Genomic DNA, 26,930 nt, shown 5'->3' on the forward strand with positions numbered 1-26,930 from the left:
GCAACCAGTCAGGATGCTCTCGATGGTGCAGCTGTAGAACCTTTTGAGGATCTGAGGACCCATGCCAAATCTTTTCAGTCTTCTGAGGGGGAATAGGTTTTGTCGTGCCCGCTTGACGACTGTCTTGGTGTGCTTGGACCATGTTAGTTTGTTGGTGATGTGGACACCAAGGAATTTGAAGCTCTCAACCTGCTTCACTGCAGCCCCGTTGATAAGAATGGAGGCGTGGTCGGTCCTCTTTTTCCTGTAGTCCACAATCATCTCCTTTGTCTTGATCACGTTGAGGGAGAGGTTGTTGTCCTGGCACCACACGGCCAGGTCTCTGACCTCCCTATAGGAAGAGGTCTTGTTGTTGTCGGTGATCAGGCCTACCACTGTTGTGTCATCGGCAAATTTAATGATGGTGTTGGAGTCGTGCCTGGTCGTGCATTCATGAGTAAACAGGGAGCACAGGAGGGGACTAAGCACTCACCCCTGAGTGGCCCCTGTGTTGAGGATCAGCGTTGCGGATGTGTTGTTACCTACCCTCACCACCTGGGACGGCCCGTCAGGAAGTCCAGGATTCAGTTGCAGAGGGAGGTGTTTAGTCCCAGGATCCTTAGCTTAGTGATGAGATTTGAGGGCACTATGATGTTGAACGCTGAACTGTAGTCAATGAACAGCATTCTCACATAGGTGTTCCTTTTGTCCAGGTGGGAAAGGACAGTGTGGAGTGCAATAGAGAATGCATCATCTGTGGATCTGTTGGGGCGGTATGCAAATTGGAGTGGGTCTAGGGCTTCTGGAATGATGGTGTTGATGTGAGCCATGACCAGCCTTTCAAAGCATTTCATGTCTACAGACGTGAGTGCTACGGGTTGGTAGTCTTTTAGGCAGTTTACCTTAGTGTTCTTGGGCACAGACACTCTGCTTCAAACATGTTAGTATTATAGACTCAGACAGGGAGAGGTTGAAAATGTCAGTGAAGACACTTGCTAGTTGGTCAGCGCATGCTTGCAGTACACGTCCTGGTAATCCGTCTGGCCCTGCGGCCTTGTGAATGTTGACCTGTCTAAAGGTCTTACTCACATCGGCTGCGGAGAGCGTGATCACACAGTCTTCCGGTACAGCTGGTGCTCTCATGCATGTTTCAGTGTTATTTGCCTCGAAGCGAGCATAGAAGTAGTTTAGCCCGTCCGGTAGGCTCGTGTCACTGGGCAGCTCTCGGCTGTGCTTCCCTTTGTAGCCTGTAATGGTTTGCAAGCCCTGCGACATCCGACGAGCATCAGAGCCGGTGTAGTATGACTCAATCTTAGTCCTGTATTGACTCTTTGCAGGTTTGATGGTTCGTCGGAGGGCATAGCGGGATTTCTTATAAGCTTCCGGGTTAGAGTCCCGCTCCTTGAAAGTGGCAGCTCTAACCTTTAAGTCAGTGCGGATGCTGCCTGTAACCCATGGCTTCTGGTTGGGGTATGTACATATGGTCACTGTGGGGATGACTTCATCAATGCACTTATTGATGAAGCCAATGACAGATGTGGTGTACTCCTCAATGCCATTGGAGGAATCCCCGGAACATATTCCAGTCTGTGCTAGCAAAACAGTCCTGTAGCTTAGCATCTGCTTCATCTGACCACTTTTAATTGATATAGTCACTGGTACTTCCTTCTTTAATTTTTGCTTGTAAGCAGGAATCAGGAGGATAGAATTATGGTCAGATTTGCCAAATGGAGGGCAAGGGAGAGCTTTGTTTGCGTCTCTTTGTGTGGAGTATAGGTGGTCCAGAGTTATTTTTCCTCTGGTTGCACATTTAACATGCTGATAGAAATTTGGTAAAACTGATTTAATTTTCCCTGCATTAAAGTCCCTGGCTACTAGGAGCGCCGCCTCTGAAGTTTCCCTGCTTATGGTGGAATACAGCTCATTCAATGCTGTCTTAGTGCCAGCCTCTGACTGTGGTGGTATTTAAACAGCTACAAAGAATACAGATCAACTCTTTCGGTAGGTAGTGTGGTCTACAGCTTATCATGAGAAACTCTACCTTAGGTGAGCAATAGCTCACATGCGGAGATCATCAGTTCACTTCTTATTGGTGTCCTTTAGTAGTGGTTTCTTTGCAGCAATTTGACCATGAAGGCCTGATTCAAACAGTCTCCTCTGAACAGTTGCTGTTGAGATGTTTCTGTTACTTGAACTCAGCCCGTCTGGTGTTCAACCTTCCCAAGTTCTCTCACGTCACCCCGCTCCTCCGCTCTCTCCACTGGCTTCCAGTTGAAGCTCGCATCCGCTACAAGACCATGGTGATTGCCTACGGAGCTGTGAAGGGAACGGCACCTCCATACCTTCAGGCTCTGATCAGGCCCTACACCCAAACAAGGGCACTGCGTTCATCCACCTCTGGCCTGCTGGCCCCCCTACCTCTGAGGAAGCACAGTTCCCGCTCAGCCCAGTCAAAACTGTTCGCTGCTCTGGCACCCCAATGGTGGAACAAGCTCCCTCACGACGCCAGGACAGCGGAGTCAATCACCACCTTCCGGAGACACCTGAAACCCCACCTCTTTAAGGAATACCTAGGATCGGATAAAGTAATCCTTCTAACCCCCCCCCCCTAAAAGATTTAGATGCACTATTGTAAAGTGGTTGTTCCACTGGATATCATAAGGTGAATGCACCAATTTGTAAGTCGCTCTGGATAAGAGCGTCAGCTAAATGACTTAAATGTAATGTAAATGTAACTCTGTGAAGCATTTATTTGGGCTGAAATCTGAGGTGTCGTTAACTCTAATGAACTAATCCTCTGCAGCAGAGGTAACTCTGGGTCTTCCTTTCCTATGGCGGTCCTCATGAGAGCCAGTTTCATCATAGCGCTTGATGGTTTTTGCAACTGAAGAAACTTTCAAAGTTCTTGAAATTTTCCACATTGACTGACCTTCATGTCTTAAAGTAATGATGGACTGTTGTTTCTCGTTGCTTATTTGAGCTGTTCTTGCCATAATATGGACTTGTTCTTTAACCAAATAGGGCTATCTTCTGTGTACATGTGGCTCAGTTGGTAGAGCATGGTGTTTGCAACGCTAGGGTTGTGGGTTCGATTCCCACGGGGGACCAGTACGGAGAAATTGTTTTAATGGAATGTATGCATTCACTACTGTAAGTCGCTCTGGATAAGAGCGTCTGCTAAATGACTAAAATGTACCTTGTCACAACACAACAGATTGTCTCAAATCCATTAAGGAAAGAAATTCCACAAATTATTTTAAGAAGGCACACCTGCATTCCAGGTGACTTCCTCATGACGTTTGTTGAGAGAATGCCAAGAGTGTGCAAAGCTGTCATCAAGGCAAAGGGTGGCTACTTTGAAGAATCTTAAATATATTTTGATTTGATTACTACATGATTCCATATGTGTTATTTCATAGTTACACTGTAGAAAATTGTCAAAATAAAGAAAAACCCTTGAATGAGTAGGTGTTCTAAAACTTTTTACTGGTAGTGTATGCATTTTTGTGGTGATGCTGTGCTGTGGTTTGTTGAGATGCAAAACACATTTCCGGAAAGGGACACAATACAGATATTATTATTATTATTATTATTAAGCTGAAGGGCTGGAGTGGGGGTGCACGGACGGCACTCTCCGTATTTACAATAGACCTTGATGTCTATTGTAAAAGACTAAAACCAACTAGACTTGCTCTGCCAGTGTAAGCCACACGTCACCATGGAGACCACAAAGCAAAACACACAGACTGATTTCATTGTGGAAGACTAATTATATTTAAAACAGTCATTCAGTGGTCACGTCAAAAAGGCATTTGTTATTATTTAGTAAATAAAATAGTTAATTTCACTCAGCATTTACCATACAGCCATTACATACACAAATTTTAACTTATTAAAAATTAACTGGTCATTTAATACTGACTAATATAACACCAGACAGTAAATGAACCAGCCTGGATTCATAATAGTCATTATTAACTACAAAAACAGAATCATTCTAGAGAAGAAAAACAAATACATCAAACCCCCAACATCTGGTCCAAAAGTGCAAACAAACGCATCACTACGACAACTCAACTGGCACAGCCCACTAGCTTGAGCTGAGGTATTTGTGTCCAAACCACACTATGGCCACATTAGTATTATAATTTATTTAAAAAAAAATTAAAAGCACAGTCTGCATCTCCGTTTGAGACAGTTTCATGCTTGTCGTGTAAACTCGGCTTCATTACAACCCTGTTATATTGCAGAGCTGCAGTATCCAGTCATGAGCAATATTGCGTTTTAGTGATCGTCTGTGGCGCATACCACTGATCACTGTGTCTGTGGCGCATACCACTGATCACCGTGTCTGTGGCGCATACCACTGATCACCGTGTCTGTGGCGCATACCACTGATCACCGAGTCTGTGGCGCATACCACTGATCACTGAGTCTGTGGCGCATACCACTGATCACTGTGTCTGTGGCGAATACCACTGATCATCGTGTCTGTGGCGCATACCACTGATCACAGTGTCTGTGGCGCCTACCACTGATCACCGTGTCTGTGGCGCATACCACTGTGTCTGTGGCGCATACCACTGATCACAGTGTCTGTGGCGCATACCACTGATCACAGTGTCTGTGGCGCATACCACTGATCACCGTGTCTGTGGCGCATACCACTGATCACCGTGTCTGTGACGCATACCACTGATCACCGTGTCTGTGGCGCATACCACTGTGTCTGTGACGCATACCACTGATCACCGTGTCTGTGGCGCATACCACTGATCACCGTGTCTGTGGCGCATACCACTGATCACCGTGTCTGTGGCGCATACCACTGATCACCGTGTCTGTGGCGCATACCACTGATCACTGTGGCGCATACCACTGATCACCGTGTCTGTGGCGCATACCACTGACCACTGTGTCTGTGACGCATACCACTGATCACCGTGTCTGTGGCGCATACCACTGTGTCTGTGACGCATACCACTGATCACCGTGTCTGTGGCGCCTACCACTGATCACAGTGTCTGTGGCGCCTACCACTGATCACTGTGTCTGTGGCGCCTACCACTGATCACTGTGTCTGTGGCGCATACCACTGATCACTGTGTCTGTGGCGCATACCACTGATCACTGTGTCTGTGACGCATACCACTGATCACATCAAATACAGTCAACATTTAAATAGTGGAGCTAGGGAGACTGTCCTGTCAAGGCCAGGGCGACCAGCTGTTGATCACATCAATTACAGTTTAAATTTGAGATGAGGGCTTTTAATAGCCCGGGTACCAGTCTGTTTGTACTACTATTTTGCCAGTCTTGTCATGCCAAACAGTTGACGTGAAAACACAGATCTGGGGCCAGGCTAAAGCTTTTCACGTCATCTTAGTAAATTAGCTATATAACCCTTTAACAGGGCTTCTTAGTTTAGTCATGATTGTTTGACTGACTGTTGAACAGGTTGCCATACAGTACTATATATACACACAGAAGATGCAACAAAATGCTTTGAAACAATTCAACTACAGCTGCAGTGCATCTGTTCTGTATGTAAAGTCTTTTTTTTTTATTCAGGAATGCCAAGTTAAGTCCTTTGAGTTCTAGAAGTGGTTCTAGAATGTGGTTCTAGAGTCGAAGCTGTTCCGTGTCGTCTTTGAGTGTTTGCGACTCCTGGGTGATGGGACCTCCCTCGCGGGTCTGGCCCAGGGAAGACGCGATGACGTCCACCGCCATGGAAGCGGTGCTCGCCACCGCCTCACGACTCGCCCCCAGGGCTGGGTTGACCTCAACAAGGTCCATCACCGACAACAACCCTGGAGATTAAACAAACACAATCTATTAGTTTCAGTTCCTTTTTTGTAGAATGTTGCAGACAGAAAATGTACTTCAAAGAATGTTACATAATGAAATGTTACTTCATAGAAAACAGTTCTTATCGCATAAGTATATAAACCACTCATACAATGCAATAACTATTGTCATCCTACCAAGAGTCTTGCATAGCTTAGAGGAAAAGTTGAAGTTTAATGACAGACCTTTCCCCATAATTTCTTATAAATGTATAATTATAGTGTTCCTGTGTTATGGATAATTATTGCATGCCTGTGTTGTGGATCTCCTCTGTGATCCAGATTCCTTCTCTGTAGGTCAGACCTCCGTTTACTGGTGTTCCTGTGGCCGGGGCCAAAGACGGGTCCATCGCATCAATGTCAAAACTCAGATGGATCGGCCGCTGCTTCCTGTTGGACAAGAGAAGAAGACAGCAAGTGTTCAGATTACAGTTTAGTGAATCAATCAACTTTCAACTCAAAATCATCTGTCACCTGAATACATCCCAAACTGTCACCTGAAAATACATTCCAGACTGTCACCTGAAAATACATTCCAGACTGTCACCTGAAAATACATTCCAGACTGTCACCTGAATACACCTATGTGGCCTAATGTAATTGACACAATGAAAGGCTCAAAGTCAGTCATACAGTAAGCTGCTTATTTAGTTTATAATATTACTCCTTAATCTTTAACAGTAATTCAATTACCTTGACAAGAGGTGGTCAAAAGTGACTTCCATGACTCTCTGAATGCCGAGCCTGTCGATGTCTCTCATTGTGAAGTACTGGATACCCAAGTCCTTTAGGATGTCGCTGTGAGGAGAAAGGAGAGTATAATGTCACGAGGAGGATGTCTATTTTAAAAACAGGTGGCATTTTGTGGACAGATGAATTTTCATTTCACATTTAGGTCATTTAGCAGACACTCTTATCCAGATCAACAGATGAACAACTATCAGGCTACCTGTCACGTCCTGACCATAGTAAGTTGTTATTTTCTATTGTAGAGTAGGTCAGGGCGTGACAGGGGGGTTTTCTAGTTTAGTTTTTCAATGTTATCTTCTAGTTTTTGTATTTCTATGTTGGGTTGTTCTAGTTTTTGTATTTCTATGTTGGGCTTTGTTTGGGATGATCTCCAATTAGAGGCAGGCAGCTGGTCATCGTTGTCTCTAATTGGAGGTCATATTTAAGTTGGTGTTTGTCCCACCTGGGTTTGTGGGAGATTAATTTTGAGTACTGTATGTTTCACCTCTGTGTCACGGTTTGTTGTTTTTTTGTCACTCAGTTTATGTATTGCATAGTTTCACAGTATAAATAAAATGTGGAACGACACACACGCTGCACTTTGGTCCGCTCCTCCTTACGACAACCGTGACACTACCTGTGTGTACTGCGGAGGCCTGTCAGAATCTTGACCACTTTGGCCAATCAGAAGAAAAAAACGAATCCACTGTATCTGCCTTGAAGATGCTCATAAAACTCCACAGACCTCTCTCCTCTCTCTCCCCCCTCTCTGCGCACTCTCCACTCGCTCTCTCCTCGTGCTCTCTCTCTGCTCTTGTGCAGAGGAACCCAGAACGATATGTAACCACTTGGTTAAAGCAACACCGTTTTGCCTAGTACACCCAAACCAGAGTGGCCACCGCTAAGTCCAGGGAGCCTGACCCTCTCTGGAAGCTGCTGTAGCCCTGCCTGGGATATCTAGCCTACATTGGCTATTGGTTGAGACACAGTTCTAGCTTGGTATGTCAGGGTGGGAAATTGGAAATGTAAATTGGGCCAATTTAGAGTTAATAATACATTTGTACTGAACAAAAATATAAATACAACAATTTCAAAAGATTTTACTGAGTTACAGTTCATATAAGGAAATCAGTCAATTGAAATTAATTAATTCATTAGGCCCTAATCTATGGATTTCACATGACTGAGAATACAGATATGCATCTTGTTGGACACAGATACACAACATGAAAATGATGTGGACACCTGCTTGTCGAACATCTCATTCCAAAATCATGGGCATTAATATGGAGTTGGTCACCCCCCTTTTCTGCTATAACAGCCTCCACTGTTCTGGGAAGGCTTTCCACTAGATGGGGTTGAGGTCAGGGCTCTGTGCAGGCCAGTCAAGTTCGTCCATACCGATCTCGACAAACCATTTCTGTATGGACCTCACTTTGTGCACGGGGGTATTGTCATGCTGAAACAGGAAAGGGCCTTCCCCAAACTGTTACCACAAAGTTAGAAGCACAGAATCGTCTAGAATGTCATTGTATGCTGTAGCATTAAGATTTCCCGTCACTGAAGCTAAGGGGCCTATCCCGAACCATGAAAAACTTCACCAAACCATTATTCCTCCTCCACCAAACTTTACAGTTGGCACTATGCATTCGGGCAGGTAGTGTTCTCCTGGCATCCGCCAAACCCAGATTCGTCAGACTGCCAGATGGTGAAGGGTCATTCATCATTCCAGGTCCTGGCGCTGTCCTTTCAGTACCGTTCACTTAAAATGGCCTTTGTCTTTTTACTTAAAATGACATTTTAACAAGATCTGTTTGCCTACGCCTAATAGTCATAATCATCACTTAATAATATTATTATAAATAGAAGATTATCACTTCTCACAATGGTGCTCGTTTAGTAAAGTTAGATCAAAGCTGAATCAAAATGTCTCGCAAGATCACATAATTATTAATTCGTATTTTACATAATAGAACTGAATATTTTATTAAAACCTTTATTTAACCAGGAAGGGCTCATTGAGATTTTTTTTTAAATCCATTTTTCAAGAGCGTCCTGGCCAAGATAGGCAGCACCAAGTCATGACAAAAATTAGACAAAACATGAAAAACTACAAATAATCTAGTAAAAACCATAGAATTCACAAGAGTATAACAAAATCATAAAACAGCAAATTAAAAACATTGACAGGTCAGGGAATCAGTCTCAAGATCATATACACTACCGTTTTAAAAGTTTGAGGTCACTTAGAAATGTCCTTGTTTTCACATGAAAACATACAAGAAATGAGTTGCAAAATGAATTGGAAATATAGTCAAGATGTTGACAAAGAATCATCCATTTGAAGCAATTACAGCCTTGCAGACCTTTGGCATTCTAGTTGTCAATTTGTTGAGGTAATCTGAAAAGATTTCACCCCATGCTTCCTGAAGCACCTCCCACAAGTTGGATTGGCTTGAATATCACTTCTTAAATACCATACGGTCAAGATGCTCCCACAACAGCTCAATAGGATTGAGATCCGGTGACTGTGCTGACCACTCCTCTGTCCAGTGTCTGTGTTCTTTTGCCCATCTTAATCTTTTCTTTTTATTGGCCAGTCTGAGATATGGCTTTTTCTTTGCAATTCTGCCTAGAAGGCCAGCATCCCGGAGTCACCTCTTCACTGTTGATGTTGAGACTGGTGTTTTGCGGATACTATTTAATGAAGCTGCCAGTTGAGGACTTGTGAGGCATCTGCTCCTCAAACTAGACACTCTAATGTACTTGTCCTCTTGCTCAGTTGTGCACCGGGGCCTCCCACTCCTCTTTCTATTCTGGTTAGAGCCAGTTTGCGCTGTTCTGTGAAGGGAGTAGTACACAGCATTGTACGATATCTTCAGTTTCTTGGCAATTTCTCACATGGAATAGCCTTCATTTCTCAGAACAAGAATAGACTGCCGAGTTTAAGAAGAAAGTTCTTTGTTTCTGGCCATTTTGAGCCTGTAATTGAACCCACAAATGCTGATGCTCCAGATACTGAACTAGTCTAAAGGCCAGTTTCATTGCTTCTTTTCAGCTGTGCTAACATAATTGCAAAAGGCTTTTCTAATGATCAATTAGCTAATCCAAGTTTATCATTATAAAAGGCTAAGACAACGTGCCATTGGAACACAGGAGTGATGGTTGCTGATAACGGGCCTCTGTACGCCTATGTAGATATTCCATTAAAAAAATCTGCCGTTTCCAGCTACGATAGTCATTTACAACATTAACAATGTCTACACTGTATTTCTGATAAATGTGATGTTATTTTAAATGGACAAAAAAATGTGTTTTTCTTTCAAAAACAAGGACATTTCTAAGTGACCCCAAACCTTTGAACGGTAGTGTATAGCATAGTAGGCCTATAACTTTACTGTTACACCAACAACACCTCCTTTTGAAGCCGAATAGTCAAACAACAACACAAATAGCATGCGCCAAAACTCAGTGTTCCCCTAATGCCACAGGATATCTGCTTTGATTGAAGCTAAACACAAGAAAGGCTAATAGTTAGTTGATACCATCTGCTCACCAAACAGTCATTCAATAAGATCAAAATGCCTATTCCCATGAAACTGATTGAGATCAATCAACTGATCTGGCATAGAGCAACACATGGAGAGGCAGTCTGGTAAAACATGAAGAATTATCATTCTGTTTGGACGGTAAAACATGAAGAATTCAAGATTGAAAGTGCCTATTTTGAAATGAGGTAGCTTATGCCTAACTTGGTGTTTTGAGGGTATTAAACATTTTAATTTCTCTTTAGACAATAGCCTGTGCGTGGCCATAGCCCCACGCTGCAATTGGAGGACGCATTTTTCAAATCATATTCTATAATGATAGGCTCTTCAATAGACCACATCTGCCGGTACAAACTTTTCCGAAATGATGTTGTCATTTACATTTTGTTTGCGCTCTCTCACCTCAAAACAATAGCTATACACCACTGCTTATATAAGTTAAGTATAACTATAAGAAATATAAAATGTGTCCAATGAATTAGATCCAGCTATGTATTTGGTTTGCTAAGTGGCTAGATGTCAAGATCAAGCTTCATGGTTACAGCAGAGACATTCAATCCCTTCCTGGATCAAGATTAGTCTGAGTGCCAGACTCTTTAGCTAAAGTTCCTCTCCTGGCTTTTGGCGATCTCAACATTCAATACGTGCTGGATTTACAGCGCAGTTGGTTGTTGGAAATAACATTAATAATTTCCATGACAACATGTGGAGCCTCAAATAGAATTAGAATTATAACAAAGTAAAAAACAAAACATTTAGCTGTTAGCTAGGTACAGCTAATTACAGCTTGGTACAACTAATTACAGCTAGGTACAGCTAGGTACAGCTAGTTACAGCTAATTACAGCTAGGTACCCGCTAGGTACAGCTAATTACAGCTAATTACAGCTAGGTACAGCTTGTTACATTTTTGTGTTTTCAGGCTTAAAATCAAAACTAAGACATTTTGTGGTTGCAAATGCAGTATTTAGTTTGAGAATTTAGACATTATGTAGCAACTTTGACAGACTACCGTGTTGAACGCTGAGCTATAGTTAATGAACAGCATTCTCACATAGGTGTTCCTTTTGTCCAGGTGTGAAAGGACGGTGTGGAGTGCAATAGAGACTGCATCATCTGTGGATCTGTTGGGACGGTATGCAAATTGGAGTGGGTCTAGGGTGTCTGGGATAATGGTGTTGATGTGAGCAATGACCAGCCTTTCAAAGCATTTCATGGCTACAGACGTGAGTGCTACGGGGGTGGTAGTCATTTAGGCAGGTTACCTTCGCTTTCTTGGGCACAGGGACTATGATGGTCTGCTTGAAACATGTAGGTATTACAGACTGGGACAGGGACAGGTGAAAACATGTAGGTATTACAGACAGGGACAGGTGGAAACATGTAGGTATTACAGACTGGCTCAGGGACAGGTTGAAACATGTAGGTATTACAGACAGGGACAGCTAGAAACGTGTAGGTATTACAGACTGGCTCAGGGACAGGTTGAAACATGTAGGTATTACAGACTGGCTCAGGGACAGGTTGAAACATGTAGGTATTACAGACAGGGACAGGTGGAAACGTGTAGGTATTACAGACTGGCTCAGGGACAGGTGGAAACATGTAGGTATTACAGACTGGGACAGGGACAGGTGGAAACATGTCAGTGAAGTAAAGGGGATCTAGAGTTGTGTCTCCTCTAGTTGCACATGTGACATGCTGGTAGAAATGAGGTAAAACGGATTTAAGTTTTCCTGCATTAAAGTCTCCGGCCACTAGGAGTGCAGTTTCTGGATTAGCATTTTCTTGTTTGCTTATGGCTTTATACAGCTCGTTGAGTGCGGTCTTAGTGCCAGTATTGGTTTGTGGTGGTAAACGAAAAATATAGAGGAAAACTCTCTTGGTAGATAGTGTGGTCTACAGCTAATCGTGAGGTAGTCTACCTCATGCGAGCAAAACCTCGAGACTTCCTTAATATTAGACATCGCGCACCAGCTGTTATTGACAAATAGACACACACCATCACCCCTCGTCTTGCCGGACGTACCTGTTTTATCTTGCCGATGCACGGAAAACCCAGCCAACTGTATAGTATCCATGTCGTCGTTCAGCCACGACTCGGTGAAACATAAGATATTACAGTTTTTAATGTCCCGTTGGTAGGATAGTCTCGAACGGAGCTCATCCAGTTTATTCTCCAGTGATTGCACTTTGGCCAATAGATTCGGACGGTAGAGGCCGGTTACCCACTCGCCGACGAATTCTCACAGAGATGGTATGAACATCTAGATACTGCCCAAACCTGGTATACTGTGGTGTGACAGTGGTATGTGGTGTGACAGTGTGTATGTGGTGTGACAGTGTGTATGTGGTTGAATGCACCAAGTTCAACTATAAGTCGCTCTGGATAAGAGCGTCTGCTAAATGACTAAAATGTAATGTGTTTTAACTGTGTTATAAATCGTAGTGTATAGAGTAGTGTACTTGGTAGTTTTCAGAGTAGTGTACTTACTACTCTCCAGGGTCGACGTCTCTCAGGCCAATGTAGACCAGGTCCTTAGCTGACAGGAAGGGCTTCATCCAGCTGAACCCTGGCAGCTCTGGCATCTACAGACACAACAACAAAAACAACAACAGGTAACAGGTCAGTATCAGAGGGAGAGCAGTAAGGCTGTAGGGAGAACATAGCCTGGTATCCAGATCTGTTAGTGCTGTATAGCCAACTATGGTCACTGAGGCTGTAGTGAGAATATAGCCTGGTATCCAAATCTGTAAGTGTTGTATAGCCAACTCTATGGTCACTGAGGCTGTAGGGAGAACATAGCCTGGTATCCAGATCTGTTAGTGTTGTATAGCCAACTCTATGGTCACTGAGGCTGTAGGGAGAACATAGCCTGGTATCCAGATCTGTTAGTGCTGTATAGCCAACTATGGTCACTGAGGCTGTAGTGAGAATATAGCCTGGTATCCAGATCTGTCAGTGCTGTATAGCCAACTCTATGGTCACTGAGGCTGTAGTGAGAATATAGCCTGGTATCCAGATCTGTTAGTGTTGTATAACCAACTCTATGGTTTCTGAGGCTGTAGTGAGAATATAGCCTGGTATCCAGATCTGTTAGTGCTGTATAACCAACTCTATGCTCTCTGAGGCTATAGTGAGAATATAGCCTGGTATCCAGATCTGTCAGTGCTGTATAGCCAACTCTATGGTCACTGAGGCTGTAGGGAGAACATAGCCTGGTATCCAGATCTGTTAGTGCTGTATAGCCAACTCTGTGGTCACTGAGGCTGTAGGGAGAATATAGCCTGGTATCCAGATCTGTTAGTGCTGTATAGCCAACTCTGTGGTCACTGAGGCTGTAGGGAGAATATAGCCTGGTATCCAGATCTGTTAGTGCTGTATAGCCAACTCTATGGTCACTGAGGCCACAGGGGGAACCACATGGACATGGCACCTTGGACATGGCACCATTTGAAACCCACAGACTTCCCGGTGGTTACCCAGGCAACCAGAGAAGTAAGCATGGCCTGGGATTAGGGATCAGGCTAGTGAGAATGCATGACACAAGGCCATGTCGAACGAACTCTGTCATCTTACCTTGTTCTGCAGCTCTTTGAGCATGAAGGCAACCGACTGTCCGTGGAGGTTCCCTGAGGGCGAGGTGAGGGGCGTGTTTATGTCAGCGTGGGCGTCGACCCAGATCAGACACAGGTCAGGACACTGCCGGGCGTGGCCTTCCACTGAACCAATGGCCAGGCTGCGGGGGGAAAGATCAGGAAGTGGGTTAGACTCCAATATGAATAGATTTTAATGACGTGTAATACATTCTGTGTGCTCCATTCCCCCCCAGGGCAACGCTGACTGTGTTACACAACCCACTGATAAACCTGCTGTCGCTATTTATTTATTTAACCTTTATTTAACTAGGCATGTCAGTTCAGAACAAATTCCTATTTTACAATGATGGCCTACCCCGGCCAAACCCTCCCCTAACCCGGTCAAAACCTCCCCTAACCCGGCCAAACCCTCCCCTAACCCGGCCAAACCCTGCCCTAACTCGGCCAAACCCTGCCCTAACCCGGCCAAACCCTCCCCTAACCCGGCCAAACCCTCCCCTAACCCGGCCAAACCCTCCCCTAACCCGGCCCAAACCCTCCCCTAACCCGGCCCAAACCCGGCCCAAACCCTCCCCTAACCCGGCCAAACCCTCCCCTAACCCGGCCAAACCCTCCCCTAACCCGGCCAAAACCCTCCCCTAACCCGGCCCAAACCCTCCCCTAACCCGGCCCAAACCCTCCCCTAACCCGGTCCAAACCCTCCCCTAACCCGGCCCAAACCCTCCCCTAACCCGGTCCAAACCCTCCCCTAACCCGGCCCAAACCCTCCCCTAACCCGGCCCAAACCCTCCCCTAACCCGGTCCAAACCCTCCCCTAACCCGGCCAAACCCTCCCCTAACCTGTACGACGCTGGGCCAATTGTGTGCCGCCCCACGTCTAAAGGTCCTAAACCTGCCTAATGCTTCATTTCCTAGCACTGTCAATGTTGCTAAAATAACAATACTGTGTTGGTTTGCTGAGAACATGAAGGGGTTGTTGTGGTACGTACCTGTGGTCTCCTCCAAGCATGATCGTAGTGTTTCCGGCACCCACAGCGTTGCTGACGGCCCCTGACAGCAGTTTGTTAGCTCTGCCCACAGTGCGAGGGAAGGGGATGTGCATGTAGGGCTCGTCCTTCTCCAGATGCTGGAAGCTCAGGTCTCCAAAATCATGCACTGGGTAATCTGCACAAGGAAATAAAAAGGTATGGTTTACTACACACTGGCTTAATTTAACAGCAAATGATATGGATGAATTGGAGCATGAATGGTAATGTAGCAGATGGCTTAGTGCAGCTAGAAGTACTCTGGCCCCGGATCCTGAGAGCTAGAAGTACTGTGGCCCCGGATCCTGAGAGCTAGAAGTACTGTGTTCCCAGATACTGAGAGCTAGAACTACTGTGGCCCCAGATCCTGAGAGCTGGACGTACTGTGTTCCCAGATCCTGAGAGCTAGAAGTACTGTGTTTCCAGATCCTGAGAGCTAGAAGTACTGTGTTCCCAGATCCTGAGAGCTAGAAGTACTGTGTCCCCTGATCCTGAGCACTAGAAGTACTGTTGCCCCAGATCCGATCTTGAGCACAATAAGTACTGTGACTCCTGATCCTGAGAGCTAGAAGTGCTGTGGCCCCTGATCCTGAGAGCTAGAAGTACTGTGGCCCCAGATCCTGATAGCTAAAAGTGCTGTGGCCCCTGATCCTGAGAGCTAGAAGTACTGTGTCCCCTGATCCTGAGAGCTAGAAGTACTGTGTCCCCTGATCCTGAGAGCTAGAAGTACTGTGGCCCCTGATCCTGAGAGCTAGAAGTACTGTGGCCCCAGATTCATAAGTGGCCTTGGCCAGTTTGTGCCCCGGTTTATCAGGGCATAATTTCCACTGTCACATTAAGCGTTAGGTAGGCTACATGTCTTTGAGGCATTAGTTTAACTCTTTCTCCAGGCTCTGATGTCCAACCCCCTCTACCCTGGCTCTCCTCACACACCCCTCTCCATAACATCTCTGATGTCCAATCCCCTTTACCCTGGCTCTCCTCACACACCCTCTCCATACCATCTCTGATTGACGAGGTGGAGTCATTCAAGCCGTTTGCTGGAACCGCTGTCTGTCTGACTGGGCACTACTTTCCATGTGTCCTATTTCCCATGTGTGTCCTCTCAAGTTTCTCCAAGACCAGATCACCCTCTGATACCACGGCAACGACAGAGTAAACAGAGGAATTTCTCCAGAAAGTGGGCTGCGCCGACGCTACTGGTATTGGCACCTCGGACCAATGACTTATGTGGTGGCTAATATTTCTGCATTACTAAATGAGGAGAGAGACAAACTTCACACACCAGTCAGAGTTATACTTATAACTACATCTTTAATAATAAAGATGCTCTTGCAAAAGCCCATTGACTTTCAATGATGCGCCATCTCTAATGAACCATTGAAAAGTGACTACACAAAAGTACAAAGATCTTTTATAGCCAAGATACACCCCTCTCAACGTACATGACGAACCACAGATACATAGAATGGGTCACAAGGTTAAGTTTTGTGTGAAAGATATCTATAATACATAGCAGACAACAACTGCTGTGTCAACAAGTTTCAATGTATAGACCAGTGTCTGGTCCTCCTACTCCAAACTGGATCCGTCTCTCCCTGGTACGGTATAGAACAGACCAGTGTCTGGTCCTCCTACTCCAAACTGGACCCGTCTCTCCCTGGTACGGTATAGAACAGACCAGTGTCTGGTCCTCCTACTCCAAACTGGACCCGTCTCTCCCTGGTACGGTATAGAACAGACCAGTGTCTGGTCCTCCATCCGTCTCTCCCTGGTACGGTATAGAACAGACCAGTGTCTGGTCCTCCATCCGTCTCTCCCTGGTACGGTATAGAACAGACCAGTGTCTGGTCCTCCATCCGTCTCTCCCTGGTACGGTATAGAACAGACCAGTGTCTGGTCCTCCATCCGTCTCTCCCTGGTACGGTATAGAACAGACCAGTGTCTGGTCCTCCATCCGTCTCTCCCTGGTACGGTATAGAACAGACCAGTGTCTGGTCCTCCATCCGTCTCTCCCTGGCACGGTATAGAACAGACCAGTGTCTGGTCCTCCATCCGTCTCTCCCTGGTACGGTATAGAACAGACCAGTGTCTGGTCCTCCATCCGTCTCTCCCTGGTACGGTATAGAACAGACCAGTGTCTGGTCCTCCATCCGTCTCTCCCTGGCACGGTATAGAACAGACCAGTGTCTGGTCCTCCATCCGTCTCTCCCTGGTACGGTATAGAACAGACCAGTGTCTGGTCCTCCATCCGTCTCTCCCTGGTACGGTATAGAACAGACCAGTGTCTGGTCCTCCATCCGTCTCTCCCTGGCACGGTATAGAACAGACCAGCGTCTGGTCCTCCATCCGTCTCTCCCTGGTACGGTATAGAACAGACCAGTGTCTGGTCCACCATCCGTCTCTCCCTGGTACGGTATAGAACAGACCAGCGTCTGGTCCTCCATCCGTCTCTCCCTGGTACGGTATAGAACAGACCAGTGTCTGGTCCTCCATCCGTCTCTCCCTGGTACGGTATAGAACAGACCAGTGTCTGGTCCTCCATCCGTCTCTCCCTGGCACGGTATAGAACAGACCAGCGTCTGGTCCTCCATCCGTCTCTCCCTGGTACGGTATAGAACAGAACCATTAGCTCCATGTTCTCTGGAATGCTCTTTTAGGCTTTATTACCCAAAGACATCGTAAATCTCCTCTGTCCGTGCCATCCTCAGTAGAACACACACACACAATAGTTTAACAGAATACTTTATTCTGTCGAATATTACAACCGTTATAATACAATACAAGCATTATAACATAATCTTGCAATTTTCCACGACACTTATGAGTTGAAGTAAACAAGAAATTTGAGACGCCACTTGTAGGTGACAATGTTCCATTTGATAGCGGTGTCGTGTCACACTGCTGGTCGGGAGGGGACCAATGTGGTGCCCCGTTACCATCTAAGACAGGGATGGAAAACTCCAGTCCTCAGGGGCCAGAGTAGTGTCACCCCCCCCACCCCCCACCCCCATTTTAGCAAACACAGCTGATTAAACTAATTGCATTCTAAACTGAAGATGATGAATAGTTGATTATTGGAATCGGGCAAAAGTGTCACACCAATCAGGTCCCCTTGGGGACTGGAATTACTCTCCCTGATCTAAGATCTCTCCCCATGTTACCAGCTTAGATCCCTGGACAGGAATAGCTCAACCCAGTGCCTCTCTGTTAATGTAATCATAATTTAATATGTTTTTGAACTTGACTCAATGTCAGTGATATTTAATGCGGTTGACAGGGCTAGAGTTCCCCTTCTTGGCAAGTGCACAATGTCTGATCATTTCAGCTATAAAGGAGGATACAATTTATAGTCTCCCTGTTGCCAAAATTGGCATCAGCAGAAGTAAGGCTATTTACTTTCCATACTTTTGTTTTTTAATAAACAGCCCATTTTTAGCAGTTTGAAGTCCACTTTTAGAGACAACTAAAATAGCACCTTAAGTACATGCTTGGGCACAGCAGATGTCCAAAGCTCTCTATAGACTAGACTATAGGCCATACATTTTACATTTTAGTCATTTAGCAGACGCTCTTATCCAGAGCGACTTACAGAAGTAAATGCATACATTATCATAAAAAATGTTTTCCCGTACTGGTCCCCTGTGGGAATTGAACCCACAACCCTGGTGTTGCAAACACCATGCTCTACCAACTGAGCCACACGGGATAGTTGGTAGGATGAGGAAAATGGAACATTTCATTACCAAGGAGCTGTAAATTACAATTGAGACCCATCCAGACTATAAGAGGCCCACCCAGACTATATGAGGCCCACCCAGACTATATGAGGCCCATCCAGACTAGGCCTAACACTACACCAACAACTAGGCTAGATAAAAGGGTTTAGGCTTAAATGCCATAAAATCTCCTAAGACTAGTATCTTCATAAAATTAATCGGGTTTCTTAAAGACTATGGGGGGGTTTGATGTCTTTCCAAAAGTATGTCAGTTGTCCACATCCGACAACGGGGAAAAAAATGGCATCTAAAGATAGGCTTCTCCTATTACACCGCCGGCCGGGCCACAGGAACCGTTGATGGCATAACTGCCTAGAAACTGACAAGAAGCGTCCTTGTCTTGCCATGAGTGCGCTCCAGCTGAGTGCTCAGAGACACAAGCCAGGCTAAGATTACAGGGACATGACTTGCACATTCCAGAATTGAACCTAAACTTGAAGTGAAAAACTTTATTATGAGATTGTTTGTGTCTGATAAATATCCACTCTCTGGGACATCCCAGTCCTCATTTTTTATTTTTTTATTAATTGATAATAATCTACTGGTTTAGAAGGGTAACCATTTTGCCTGACGAAATGAGTGTGTATCTTTGTTCAGACCGGTCCATAGTCTCCCCAGGCAGATGGGTTGTCTGCCACATTAACAATGTTTCTAGACTAACCGACGCTTTAAACATGGCCTGTTTTGCTGATAAATAACCGTTCAATGGGGGATTCCTAGCCTAGCAAATAGTGATGGGTTTCTCTTCTCACAATTAGGATCTGACCACATAATATGTCATGTATGACTAGATCATAATCCATTGGTTTAGAAGTGGCAGCATCTTGTCTGAAATTTGAAATTTATGCGCCTCCTTGCTCAGATTGGTCAATGGTCGGGAAAAACAAGCCCGTGGTTTACTCTGGATTGGAACTCACAGTCTGGGTGTTACTGGCGCATGGAGTCGGCTGTGTGATTGCAGTCTCGCTGTTACACACACACACAAAAAAAAATCGTATCGTCTTTCAAGCATTCAAGGCAGCGATAGGGCCCCCTATTCATCTATGATAGGCAGAAGTGTACAAAGAGAAGGCTGCAAGGGGAGGAGAGAACTTGTTTTTCGGAGAAAGCTCTGTGCACGCCGGCCCCGGGAACGGTTGATTGCATAACTGACTGTACAGTGACGAGAGCAGATTTGCCCATCCTTTCTCGCACGTGTGACCCAACAAAACAGTTCTTTTAATTACAAGGATGTTATCCTTATAGATTTTTAAAAAAAAAACTATTATCTGTGTTGATCGCCAGGATTCAAGGTCTGAGCAATACCTGTGTTTTGATTTCTTGGTTTGACAATATTAAGACAATACACATTTATGTTAAAGACTGACGTAATACATAGCCTATGCTTTACTTCCGAGAACTGAATGACTCAGGGAAGCAGCTCTTGCATGAATCATTAACCTATTTTAGGGTTAGAATAAGTATTAGAAGATAATTTTGGTCCAACAGTACATTTAGCAGTTTGTTTTTAACACATGAATAAGTTGTTCCATCACTTACCCAGATTTGAAAGCCTCTCGATCAGACCGGCATCCCTTATGGCTTTGGGTCCATGTTCCACCCCTCTCCTTTTCTAAAGGAAATAACAGCAAAGTTCAATAATTCTGGTAAACGAAATAACCTAATCAAATAACCATATTAAAACGAATGGTTTCTAATAGGATATGAGTTTTTTTTCCTTACCTGTCCTTTTGAAAATGGGGCTCCTATAACAGCCACAGAATGAGCTCTGCTCTGACAGGTATTGTTGAGTTGCGTCCGTAGAAGACGACGCAGTGGCCCTCTCAAAGCCATTTTAAAATCGTATTGACTTCAAAAATAATTTATAACGACCAAGGCTGAGATTCAAAAGTGGATTTCAAACCCTCTTCTTGTAGGATCCCAGTCTGACGATGGCGACGCTTTGATGTGAGCGCACGTCGGAGGGGGGATGCTTTTATGCTCTTCTGATCTCATTAATATTCATGAGGAGATGAATGGCGGTCAGGATTAAGAGCACGATCAACTGAAATTTGTCTCTAAATACCTTTGTAGAGTTTGAAAATATTTTAACCCTATATCACATACAAATTCACCCAATGCCACGCGTTAAATCTGAAAACACAATAATTAATTCCGTGTCCTTATTCAGAAATCCCGTTACCTCATTAAGGAAGACATGCGTCAATACTGTAAATGACGCCTTCGAACTAGCCAATGAAATGTGTCCAATAGATGGGTTTGTTCCAAAGGCTTGTCTTGTGTTTCCAAAATGCACCCATTGTCCCGCAATTTCTAAGGGCAGACATTTTTTTTATAATTTTAACCTTTATTTAACTAGGCAAGTCAGTTAAGAACAAATTCTTATTTTCAATGACTGTACAGCATTGTTCAGAACGACTGATTTTAACCTTGTCAGCTCGGGGATTCGACCGTTCAACCTTTCGGTTACTAACCCAACGCTCTAACCACCAGGCTACCTGCCGCACCACATTTCCACATACACAGCAAACCGTGGTTGACAAATGTGTTGCTTAACCTGGATGTCTGCCTTCCATAATAGTTCAAAAAATAGCCTATCAGATGTCAGCCTGCACCCCATGTTTACATGTAAGTAAACATGGGGTCCAGCTGACCATAAACGACGTGCCTTACTAGTGGCTATTCTGCCTTCCCCTATAAATAGATGGTAGGCTATAGGTATAGCCCAGGGTCCTAGGCTTCTTGAAAAATGAATATATTATTAGAATAGAATAAGTCTTATTTTTTCCCCCTCAAGGAAACTTATTTTTGGAGTGGTTCATAAAATGAATAAATAACATAAACACAAGTAGCTAGAAAAACAAACAAACAGTGCTTGTGCCGTTCTCCATGGTGATGGCTGGGCCGTGTCTCTGTTATTTGATCAGGAGAGCTTATGCTGTGCGGTAGCCCCCTAGGCTAGTACAGGCATTGGCTTGCAAATGGGAAGCTAGCTGTTATATTGAAAAATAGAATTTAACAGAAAGTAGCACACCAATTGCCAAAAGGGTACATCCATGGGTAAAAATACAGTGGTTTGTGTCTGTTATTCTGTGTTGTGTTACCTGTTTTTGAGCAACAAAAAAAAACTGGTGTGAGGCGACGTTTTCTATAATAAACAGGGTTATTTTTGCTACAGAATATACATTTCTGTCGACCTCAAGTGTTGAAAAATATTAACGCTCTTTAAAAAAATAAATAAACTGGTGTGAGGCCAAGTTTACTATAATAAACAGGGTTATTTTTTGCTACAGAATATACATTTCTGTCGACCTCAAGTGTTGAAAAATATTAACGCTCTTAAAAAAAAAAAGAAGAAACATATCCCATAATGCATTGCGAAAAAACATACTTTTTAGCGGCATAACGTAGCTAACAAGTTAGCTCTTGAAGACAGATAAAACATATTGTTCATTAAGGTTATACACGGTTACAGTGTGTGTATACATCGCCCAGTTTCTGGTATGTACGTCCCACTTTTTTAGCAAAAGTTTATAACGTTAGAATAGCTAGCAAGTTAGCGACATTAGTTAGCTAGCTATTTAGCTTGCTTGGTAGCATCAGTAGCTTCACTAACGATGGCTAATAGGAAGTGTGTAATAGAAAGAGCTTATTCTATTAACTAGGTAGCCAGCTGGCCTACAAGATTTAACTTTATTGGTGTAATGTTTAACGTCAATTGTAGGTCATGTAGGCTAAACAAACACCCAGTTTAGCTGTTAACTAAGCTAGCCTAGCTTGCTATCTCCGCAGGCCAGAAGGTATCCATAGGTTCCCTCATGCCATGGTAATCCTTGAACCTGTCCTTCTCTTACATTTAATCCAGGTAACTACACCTTCCAAGATGTCGTACCCCCCTCACCTGAACCGCCTCCCCCAGTTACCCCCCGGGATTTGCCCTCCCCAATTCGCGGGGTTCCCCCAGGGAGTCCCAGCAGGTGAGATATATTTTAGTCTGAGTGATAAAACTGGATGTTATCAGAGGCCTCTGCTACCAGAACCCTTTTTTCAGTTTTCTAATGATCTATTGCTATGTTGATCACGTTTATTGATCTGATCTTCTGTTTATATACTATTGCAATGTTTAAAGGCAAGATCAATGCCAGTGGTCTGGACAGACCATAATACTGTTCTGTGGTCTGGGAAAATGCAACAGCAAGTGACATTAGGAGGCTGCAGATTGGACAGAACAAAGCAGCAAGGATTGTTTTAAAGTGGAGATATGGTTCTTCTGTTGTCGTCATGGGAGGTCATTGATAATTGGAAGAGAAAAAAACATGCTTATTTTATTTCATAACAGTATTCAGTTGGTAAGAGACAGACATTCAGTCAATACTAGGAATAGATTGTCCACCATCTATTTTAATTTTAATTTAACCTTTATTTAACGAGGCAAGTCAGTTAAGAACAAATTCTTATTTACAAATGACGGCCTACGCCGGCCAAACCTGGACGACGACTGGGCAAATTGTGCACTGCCCTATGGGACTCCCAATCACAGCCGGTTAGGATACAGCCTGGATGTATGCGTTATCCAGACAGAAAAGAGAAATAGACAAAATAACATTTAGATTCAAAGAAATATAATAATTTATCTGAGCAAACCAGTAACCTTTCAATGTATAAATGCAAGCAATACTTTAGAAGTATTTTGTACAATCAAATACATGTGAAGGTTATGCAGGACAATGGTAGATGAATGAACCAATCTATCTAGCCAATATGTCAGAGTATTATGTCTGCACTTTGTAACAGTGTCAACATGGGACATGTGATTTTTGTATTATACATTGTATTTTAATGTTTAAGGACTCTTAGAAGATTAGTCCAAATGAGGACTAAAAGAGATCCTAATAAAATCGAATCAACACAACTTTTGATGGTCAAGTGCAGTGGTGTATTAGGGAGAGAATCTTGCCAATGTCTTACTGCAGATTCATCTGATGTGTCTCTGTGTCTTCTTCGAGGTACGCCCATGATTCCAGTCCACATGGGGATTATGACCTCTGCACCCGCTGTAAGCCTCGACTGCTATTACACATACACAAACACAAACAAATAAACAAACACACGCACAAAAACGCAGAAACACAGACACACAAACTCCCCTCTCCTAATGTATGTGTTGTATTATTGTATTGCAGGTCCTGGTTCCTACCACAGTGTCTATGGTCCAGATGCCTCCTGCCCCTAGGAAGGAACTGAACCCAGTCAGACTCAAGGAGAACGAGGAGGGGGGCGGTGGAGGCCCCACCACTACAGTGTTTGTAGGGAACATCTCAGAGAAGGCTTCAGACATGCTGGTCAGACAGCTGTTAGCGGTGAGCACTGAGCAGGGCATGGAAACAGGGGATTTAACCTTCTGTTTGTGTTTTATTTGTGATCTGGTTCCTCTTGAGGCTTTTTCTTGCCACTGCTCTTCTGCTTGGTTCTTGGTTTCTAGGCCAGGTTACTGTAAAGCACTTTGTGACAACAGTTTATGTAAAAAGGGCTTTTATAAAGTAGGGTTGTCCACAATACCAGTATTGCGATACGACAATACTCGGTTTTCCATGGCAAAAAAAAACAAACAATGAAACAGACTAATCTCATATGTTCCTCAGCCAAATTTTTGTGAACTCAGTGCGGTTCGCTTAAATCATTTTTGTGCAGTGTGAACACTCTCTAAAGGAACTCAGACTTTTCAAAAGAGCCCCTGAAAACTCGAACTGAGACCATCTTGAGGGGTGTTCTGAGTTCGGTACGCTTGAATTCCGCGATCCTGTTCCCTTCCATATAACCCCTTTTACATTTTACATTTACAAAAGAGAGAAAATGGTGTTGCATATTCGTGGGAAAGAAACATGTGCTGTTTTTCTTTTGGATATTGATTAAGCGATGGTCAAAGGATACACAGACATTCCAAAAATATGTGTGGAGTTTTGTACTGACACAATGTTGAGATTATTGGTTTGCATCAGATGTATTTGTTTGTGATATGTGATCAACAGGCTAAGAGAGCTTCATCAGCTCTATATTGTTTTTGTAGTTTGGATAGTGTGAGAAGACCAATATATTTGGTGAGAATCATGACAGGGTACAAAATCAATGCTAGCTCTTAAAGGGACAGTAGCCTACATTTTGAGTGTACAATTTTAAATTACAGCATTATTTAATCTACTGTATTCTTCTGCTATTTATTCTGTTTCCAGTAATGTTTACATGTTAATATGATCTTCTGATTATAATTATTGTGTCATCTTTTATATTAGTTTCCAAAATGTAAGTTGGTATATCTAGCTGTCTGATAACACGTTCTGATTTAATGGCTTGTCTTGCACTTTTGTAAAATCCCAGAGTGCATTGAGTGAATATTGGGGGGAGAAAAAAATCTTGGTTCCTTTGTAACCATAGCAATGTGAATACAAAGAGGACTCTCTCTCACAAAATAGGTGAACTGGCAAAATAGTTGAGTCCTCATTCAAAGGCAGTGTGAATACAACGAGAACTGAGTTATTTTTAGGCCAGAGTTCACTTTAAAAAGGACTGAGATCTGTTATTTTAATAAAGACACTCATTCAGTGGTTTTCCTTTATTTTGACTATTTTCTACATTGTAGAATTATAGTGAAGACATTAAAAGTATTTGGGCTGCATCTCAAATATAAAATGTCATTTTTATTTGTTTAACACTTTTTTGGGGGGTTACTACATGATTCAATATGTGTTATTTCATAGTTTTGATGTCTTCACTATTATTCAACAATGTAGAAAATAGTAAAAATAAAGAAAAACCTTGGAATGAGTAGGTGTCCAAACTTTTGACTGGTACTGTAAGAATTCAGACGCTTTGAAATGAGACTAATCCTTGAGATGTTTCTACAACTTGATTGGAGTCCACCAAAAAAGGTCTGCAGCATTGAAGGTCCCCAAGAACACAGTGGCTTCCATCATTCTTAAATGGAAGAAGTTTGGAACCACCAAGACTCCTAGAGCTGGCCACCCCACCAAACTAAGCAATTGAGGGAGAAGGGCCTTGGTCAGAGAGGTGTCCAAGAACCCAATGGTCACCCCGACAGAGCCTCAGAGTCCCTCTGTAGAGATGGGAGAACCTTCCAAAAGGACAACCATCTCTGCAGCACTCCACCAGTTAGGCCTTTATGGTAGTGGCCAGACGGAAGCCACTCCTCAGTAAAAGGCACATGACAGCACGCTTGGAGTTTGCCAAAAGGCACCTAAAGGACTCTGACCATGAGAAACACGATTCTCTGGTCTGATGAAACCAAGATTGAACTCTTTGGCCTGAATGTCAAGCATCACACCTGGAGGAAACCTGGCACCATTCCTACGGTGAAGCATGGTGGTGGCAGCATCATGCTGTGGGGGATGTTTTTCAGCAGCAGGGACTGGGAGACTAGCCAGGATCGAGGGAAAGATGAATGGAGCAAAGTACAGCGAGATCCTTAATGAAAACCTGCTCCAGAACGCTCAGGACCTCAGACTGGGTGAAGGTTCACCTTCCAACAGGACAACAAACCTAAACACACAGCCAAGACAACGCAGGAGTGTCTTTAGGACAAGTCTCTGAATGTCCTTGAGTGGCCCAGCCAGAGCCCGGACTTGAACCCTATCGAACATCTCTGGAGAGACCTGAAATAGCTGTGCAGCGACGCTCCCCATCCAACCCGACAGAGCTTGAGAGGGTCTGCAAAGAAGAAATGGAGAAACTCCCCAAATACAGGTGTGCCAAGCTTGTAGCATCATACCCAAGAAGACTCGAGGCTGTAATCGCTGCCAAAGGTGCTTCAACAAAGTACTGAATAAAGGGCCGGAATACATCTGTGTAAAATGTTATTTCATATTTTATTTTTATTTTTTAAAGAAATTAGCTAAAATTTATACAAAAAACTGTTTTTTCTTTGTCATTATGAGGTATTGTGTGTAGATTGATGAAGAAGAAAAAACTATTTAATCCATTTTAGATTAAGGCTGTAACGTAACAAAATGGGGGAAAAAGTCAAGGGGTTTGAATACTTTCCGAAATGCACTGTAGCTCTGGGAAAACAAACGTGCCTCTGGGTGTCAACAGAAGGTTGTGTGTTTTCGACATTAAGAGCATTCTTTGCCACGATTCTTCTGTGTATCGTGATCCTGGTGTCATAATAACCCTAATATGAAGTTTATTAACCAAACGGATGGAATGATGATGGATCACTCTGACAGTTGGTTTTTAGTCTCAGATGAGTGACTTCCCTCTCCATGTCCTTTCCACCATCCTGTAGAAATGTGGCCTCGTCCTGAGCTGGAAGAGGGTCCAAGGAGCTTCTGGGAAACTGCAAGGTAAAAACAAAACAGGTACCACACTTCTATTATACTTACCCTCCTTTCACTGTTATGTTGTTACCGCC

General features: G+C 43.9%; 2 protein-coding genes across 6 annotated transcripts in view; one reads left to right on the forward strand and one right to left on the reverse strand.

The window, feature by feature from the left end:
• Positions 1–3,729: 3,729 nt before the first annotated feature.
• Positions 3,730–20,469, reverse strand: LOC106611485 (arginase-2, mitochondrial). 2 transcript variants are annotated; one of them, XM_014211724.3, is made up of 8 exons: positions 20,228–20,469; positions 20,045–20,117; positions 14,691–14,865; positions 13,682–13,841; positions 12,596–12,690; positions 6,519–6,623; positions 6,079–6,215; positions 3,730–5,789 (listed from the first exon to the last, which is right to left on the reverse strand). In XM_014211724.3, the coding sequence occupies exons 1-8, from the start codon at positions 20,336–20,338 to the stop codon at positions 5,602–5,604; spliced, it is 1,044 nt and encodes a 347-aa protein (XP_014067199.1). In that variant the 5' UTR covers positions 20,339–20,469; the 3' UTR covers positions 3,730–5,601. The 2 variants fall into 2 exon arrangements, with proteins under 2 accessions (XP_014067199.1, XP_082811945.1); XM_082955819.1 differs by lacking the exons at positions 3,730–5,789; positions 6,079–6,215; positions 6,519–6,623; ... (1 more) ...; positions 13,682–13,841; positions 14,691–14,865 and adding an exon at positions 16,021–17,330.
• A 1,386-nt stretch (positions 20,470–21,855) lies between these two features.
• The window catches only part of LOC106611484 (RNA-binding protein 25), a 40,763-nt gene continuing 35,688 nt past the window's right edge, over positions 21,856–26,930 (forward strand). For 2 of the 4 annotated variants that reach the window (XM_045723752.2, XM_045723753.2), the window contains exons 1-5: positions 21,856–22,006; positions 22,371–22,482; positions 23,512–23,561; positions 23,689–23,865; positions 26,805–26,877. In XM_045723752.2, the coding sequence (XP_045579708.2) occupies positions 22,389–22,482; positions 23,512–23,561; positions 23,689–23,865; positions 26,805–26,877 (394 nt within the window). In that variant the 5' untranslated portion in view covers positions 21,856–22,006; positions 22,371–22,388. The remainder of the gene's footprint in view (positions 22,007–22,370; positions 22,483–23,511; positions 23,562–23,688; positions 23,866–26,804; positions 26,878–26,930) is intronic. The other 2 variants (XM_045723754.2, XM_045723755.2) reach the window with 1 other exon arrangement.

The sequence above is a fragment of the Salmo salar genome, chromosome 09 (assembly GCF_965601325.2).
Source record: "Salmo salar chromosome 09, fSalSal1, whole genome shotgun sequence".
Classification (NCBI taxonomy): domain Eukaryota; kingdom Metazoa; phylum Chordata; class Actinopteri; order Salmoniformes; family Salmonidae; genus Salmo; species Salmo salar.